At 38.5% G+C, this 6345-nt stretch overlaps 1 protein-coding gene across 1 annotated transcript in view; it reads left to right on the forward strand.

Annotated features, from left to right (window-relative positions):
- The first annotated feature begins 5140 nt into the window (after positions 1-5140).
- The window catches only part of SLC5A12 (solute carrier family 5 member 12), a 34877-nt gene continuing 33672 nt past the window's right edge, over positions 5141-6345 (forward strand). The window contains exon 1 of the mRNA XM_032803712.1: positions 5141-5497. Coding sequence (XP_032659603.1) covers positions 5141-5497 — 357 coding nt within the window. The remainder of the gene's footprint in view (positions 5498-6345) is intronic.

Here is a 6345-nt window from a genome sequence, read left to right on the forward strand (position 1 = left end):
GGAGTACAGAAATCGATTTAAAGAGCCCTTTATATCGATATAAAGGGCGTTGTAGTGTGGACGGGTACAGCGTTAAATCGATTTAACGCTCTTTAAATCGATTTAAACGCGTAGTGTAGACCAGGCCTAAGACTGGTTCAGAAGCACAAGTTTGGATATTCTGCTCTCTCCCCTTCTTCTCCCGAGTATTGCTTGGAAGTCCTGGGACATCATAGCACATGGAATGAGCTCTCATGGATTAAATGGCTGCAAGTTAAATTGCCAAGCAATTGTGGAAGTGATTGTGGATATTCCTCAAATAAATAAAACATTCATTTAAGAGATGGGGCAGGGAGGAAGGGAAGGAGCTTTCTATATTCTTTTGTAGAGAAGCATTTTTCCACTGTATTGAAAAAACAACTTCCTTTCTAAATCTTCCTCCCCCCTCTCTGTAGTTTTGTAGTATAATGACCGTTCTTATCCCTCCTGACTAGGAAAAATACTGAACTTCAGCAGAAAAGCTCAGTATAAGGTCCTCCATATTGTCTAGGTCTTCCTGGTACTCTTCCCTCAGGTCACAGAGAATAGAAAATATAGTTACCATAAACTGAAATTTTAGAATACATTAACGGACTATGCAGCCAAGATAATCATTTCTCCTTGTATTCCAATACTGAGAGCTCTCAGTGGTATGTGGGAACGGTCTCCTGAATTCAGTTCTGTAGTTTTACTTAATGTAACTTTATTCAACTGGCACCAACTAGAATTCATAATACACATATTATTTATATTACAATAGTGCCTAGAAGTTCCAACCAAGATTAGAGCTACACTGTACTAGGCCTTGTGCAAACTCACAGTAAGAGACAGTCCCTTCACTGAAGAGTTTATATTCTTAAAAGCTTTAAATGACTCCCATGTCATGCAGGAAGCATGTACTGGTTCAGAAACTACTAGAACAGCCCCTTCTGTCCTTTACAAACCATTTAGCATTTCTAAGAACAAACAAAAAGCAAACTTTTTAAAGTTTTGATTTTTTTTTTTCAAATACACCTCTGGTTTTCAGCTTTTGCCAGAAAAAACAAATCATCACAAGAAAAATTGTTCTCATATATAGAAATTCACTTCTGTGAGGAATGTTTAGACAGGTCTATGTACCACTTAAGCTCCACTTTAAGGCTTCATAAGAGAATTACAAATGCCAAGAATATTTAACATATTTTTAAAAGGAGGCATAATTTGTACCACTTGATTGATCAAAGCATCTCAAGCACACATTTAAGATACCAAAATGGAACATTGGTTTGGCATAGGCCTTTTATAGGCCCACTGTAGAGGGGGTAAATTTCACTCAGGATGCACATGGCCATGAATGGAAGGGTGGAAGTTCCTCTTCCTCTTCCTCTTCTCATTCAGACTCTGGGATGTTCATACTAACCAAGGCTGAACCTCAAATGTTTGGAGATTTGCCAATCACTAATTGCAATCTTAATGTCACTGGAGTTTTTGTAAATTAAAAAAATCCTGTTATTTTGTTTCCTGTACTTTTGAGTTATGGCAGCAGATGACTCCACGCATTTCCACGAGATAGATTGCTCATTACAAAAGCAGTATGTTTTCGTTTTCAACCTCTCTGAAGGATTAAGAAAGATTAAGAAGGAACATTTGCTTATCAGAAGCCACATTTCTGAGATATTTTATCTTGGCACGTGAGAGTTTGGTTGAGTAAACTGAACTAAGAACCACTAATTTAGAATGAAGTTATTTAGATGTTATGAAAATATTGGCAGAAGTTACTGGCATATATACTTCTAATCCTCTTTTCAGTGTATTGCCCCATTCTGCTTTTGAGTCCCCTTTTCAGTGTTGTACATTCTCATCTGAAAATAAATATGCACTTGTCCTATTCAGGCCCATTCATAAAAAAAGACTTCACGCTGGGCTAAATCTTACATTATATCAATGTTGATTCTGCTGTTGGTGTCAGGTGGAAAAGAACCTCTGGGATTATCATCAAACTATTCTATACAGAACACACATGAGCAGACAAGTAGCTTTATTTGTCACCATCGATGGAAATCCATTTTACTTCAATTAACCCCAATGAATACCTATTGAAGGGAAAATAGACCCTCTAGAGAAGTATGTTCGATTTACCAATGATTTATTTCCCCACATTAACTTTCAAAGAATAGAGCAAGGGTTGGCAACCTTTCAGAAGTGGTGTGCCGAGTCTTCATTTATTCACTGTAATTTAAGGTTTTGTGTGCCAGTAATACATTTTAATGTTTTTAGAAGGTTTCTCTCTATAAGTCTATAATATATAACTAAACTATTGTTGTAGGTAAAGTAAATAAGGTTTTTAAAATGTTTAAGAAGCTTCCTTTAAAAATAAATTAAAATCCAGAGCCCCCCGGACCGGTTGCCAGGACCTGAGCAGTGTGAGTGCCACTGAAAGTCAGCTTGCTTTCTACCTTTGGCACACGTGCCATAAGTTGCCTACCCCGGAATAGAGTATATTTTTCCACATTGTGTTAAGTTAATATTTTCTTGCACAGACCAGTTGGTATTTGACCTCAGGACCTCACTGTTGTAATGGCACAGTATTTACCACTATCACAAACATCTATCAGTTGTTAATCATACTGTGCAGGTTTAACATTAATACTGCTATCTGTGTAGAAAACATTTTAAATGTTCTTACAGTTTATGCTACAACAACAGCTAAAGAACTGGCAGACAAGTGGAAAATTAAAGTTCATTTGACTATGGAGTCCCTTGAAGATATATTGTACCATACTAAAGAGAAATATTAAACTCATATTATATTTTTCCTTAGAAACTTTGGTACGTGGCCATTTCAGACCTTCTCATTATTATTTTTATAGCACCATTGGTGAGCACATTGCAACAGACAAATGCCTTAAAAAAACATGCCTGAGATGAAATCTTGACCCCACTAAAGTCAAAGGCAAAACTCCAAGTAAGTACAATCTACTCTTATGCCCCATGGGAATTACTTGAACTCTGAGCCCAGGCATGTAGTAGAAGAGGGCACTCCACACACATTTGTGTGTGTGTCCTCCATAGCAGATGGATGGGGGCTTCATCTACCTACTCCTATTTGCTGTCAAATGTAGCTGAGCTCACAGGAGAAATATTGTAGTTCATTGCTGGCATAGCCCCTTGCTTACCACCCAAAGCAAGAAAGAAGCGGGTGGGGGGGGGGAGAAGCACTGTCATTGAGATTTGTATCTCCAAATCATAATACCTCCTAGGAATATTCCTGGGATGCCACAGAGTACACTCCACCATGTTTCAGCATTGTGGCTAAAGACACAATAAGCTATCTATCCATTTGTATGAGCTATTGTATAAGCTATCTATCCATTTGTATAAGCTATCCATTGGTATCTATCCATCTATCTCTTTGGGTATAACAGCCATTATCTGCCTCTTGTAAAGATCAATCAACACACATTATAGCAATATTGAATCTAATACCACATGATAAGAATATGTAACATACTTTTAAAAGGAGGCATAATTTGTACCACTTGATTAATTAAGACATTGCCAGCACCCTTTCAAGAAGGGAAATGTCTTGTCCATGACTAATCTGATGGAATTTTGGCCTTTACTGTCATGTAGCTCTGATAGTGACTTGCATGTGAAGCAGGCGTGACCAGGATCTCTTTAAAGGGTGTCGAGTCCCACCTGTAAAATATGAACTGAAATTTTCTTGGGGAGGGCAGGTGTTTTAACAGTGGAGCTTGCCTAACAAGGGTGGTGCCTTATGCAGGGTTCATATGTCTGGTATTTATAGATAAAATAAATTACACTGACCCACGAGGCCACCTCCTTGAATTTTATTATGTTCAAACATATTATGCACTAGAGCTGGAACACTAGATCTGATCTTCCTTGAACTTTGAGGAAGTTTTGTGATTCACACTTATCTCTATAAATAAGATGGTGTGACACAGATCAGAGACATTTCCATAACTCCAGCTCTGCATCAAAGTCCTCTGGCCACAGATGTTCAGGGAAAAGGCTATAAGGATTTCTGCCTGGGAGTGTCTTTGAGAGGTTTGGGCTCTGCCTTTGGGGGTAGGGTGTGGGGCAGTCACTGGAACGGACGGCACTTTGTGCTGGAGATATTTTCTTCTTCTTCTTCTTTTTGTGCTCTGATTAATTTACTTTAATTTCTTGTTCTAAACACTATTCCTTATGAAAATGTTCCCAGATTGCCCACTGAAAAGAAATCATTGTATGCCAGCCGGCACCATGTCTAAGTTCCTAGCTCCCGACATTAAAAACTGTAAGCCAGCCGGCACCATGTCTAAGTTCCTAGCTCCCGACATTAAAAACACCTAGCTGAGAGCTCAGATTCTTGAACCTGAAAACTGAAACTAGCTCGCTGGGGTTGAATGTGATCAATACACATGAATACAGAAGGTCAAATCGCCAATGGCACAGAACAACTTCTGTAGTCTTCAGTGGAGAACACACTTAAAAATCTCCTATTTGTCTAAGAATAACTCTATGCTCTCTCTTTAGTGCACAAGAGCAGATTTTAGCCACATGTCCCAGAAGCAGCTTTTTGAAAATAGAGCCCATTTACCACTCAGTTCACTTATATGTTCCCACACATCCTCCTTCCTTTTTTTCCCCTTAAATGATTTGTTTTACTGCCCTCATTTTATTTAAAAACTGCTGAGCAGTAAAAATCTGTATCAAGTCAATGTGTCTGAGGAATGTTTAACCTTAAAAAAAAATTTAACAGATAAAAAGAGTGTGAACTATTGAATCTACGTGGTTTCCATTAGTCATTTATTTCTCAGAGAGCCTGAATGCTTCCTTGGTACATACTTGATTAGTAGACTGACAAGTACATTGATAGGGCCAGGGTACAAATGTACATAGTTCCTTTAAAACTCTATCTAAACCAATTTCTTTTATAATGCTTTTGAAAGAACTGGATCAAAAACTCATGGTTGGTCTTTGGATCATATTCTTTCTGATTTTTTAATTTTTAGCATTGATAAGCTTTGGAAACATCTCTCTTATTAGGAAGGAGCTAATTGCTTCTGTGAATCAAATTTAGGAAAAAACAAAATAAAAACCCACCTAGATATTGGAGAATTATCCAGTTTGCACTATGTCCCAGTTTGTAGCTCCTGACATTAAAAACTTTGTGGCGTGGGACTATGTTGTTTTTGCTGCACTCTTTCTAATTTCTTCTGGCATTGGTGTCTTTTTTGCAATTAAGGAGAGGAAAAATGCAACTTCAAAGCAATTTTTAGTAGGTGGTAAGCAGATGACATGCGGACCAGTGGCACTGTCTCTTACAGCTAGTTTTATGTCTGCAGTGACTGTTCTGGGAACACCAGCAGAGGTATATCGCTATGGAGCACCCTTCGTTGTTTTCTTTATTTCATATACGTTTGTCATCATCTTTACTTCTGAACTTTTCCTACCCGTGTTCTTCAGATCTGGGATTACAAGCACTTATGAGGTAAGTAAAATTGACACTATTATAACCAGTCTATTATGTATACAGACATTTCTAACTCAAATCTATGGTAAAAACATTTTGGAATAGTTTAAAACCACAGGGTATTTATTTATACTTTGGCATTGAATAGCATAATAATAATAATAATAATAATTAATAAATTATTTGCATTGCAGTTATGCTTAGATACCAATCAAGGATTAACAGCCCATTGTACTAGGCAGAGATGCTCCAGGGAGCTCACCACCTTGCTTAATACAGTAATACAAAAGTAGGTTACAATTGGTCAAAGCAAGGAAGAAAGATATTGCATGAGGAGAGTGGTATAAATGTGGTTAGGCTATGTCTACACTGCAGTCAGGGTATGCTTTGCAGCTCACGTAGATGTACTTGTGCTAACTGTACTCTAGCCGGCTCACTAAAAACAGCCGTGAGGACACCATGGTGTGTGCTTCAGCAGTGGCAGCACAAGCAAGTAGATAGCCGGTGGGGTGGGGAGAGGCTCAGGCCCACTGGTGCAGGCTGCACTGAAACCTGCACCACCGTGTCAGCACTGCTATTTTTGGTGAGCTGGCTAGATCAAAGCTAGCGTGGGTACATCTAATAAGCTGTAAATCTCACTCCCAGCTATAATGTAGCCATAGTCTTAGGGTACATCTACACTGCACGATTATTTCGAATTAGCTTAATCCGATATTACAAAACAGATCTAATAAAATCGGTTTAGCACGTCCACAGTGGGATCACAAAATCGATTGTTTGCCTCCATGGTCCAAAGCTACCATCGATTTCAGGAGCGGTGCACTGTGGGTAGCTGTTCCTCAGCTATCCCATAGTTCCCACTTCCG

This window comes from Chelonoidis abingdonii, chromosome 4 (genome assembly GCF_003597395.2).
Source record: "Chelonoidis abingdonii isolate Lonesome George chromosome 4, CheloAbing_2.0, whole genome shotgun sequence".
NCBI lineage: Eukaryota > Metazoa > Chordata > Testudines > Testudinidae > Chelonoidis > Chelonoidis abingdonii.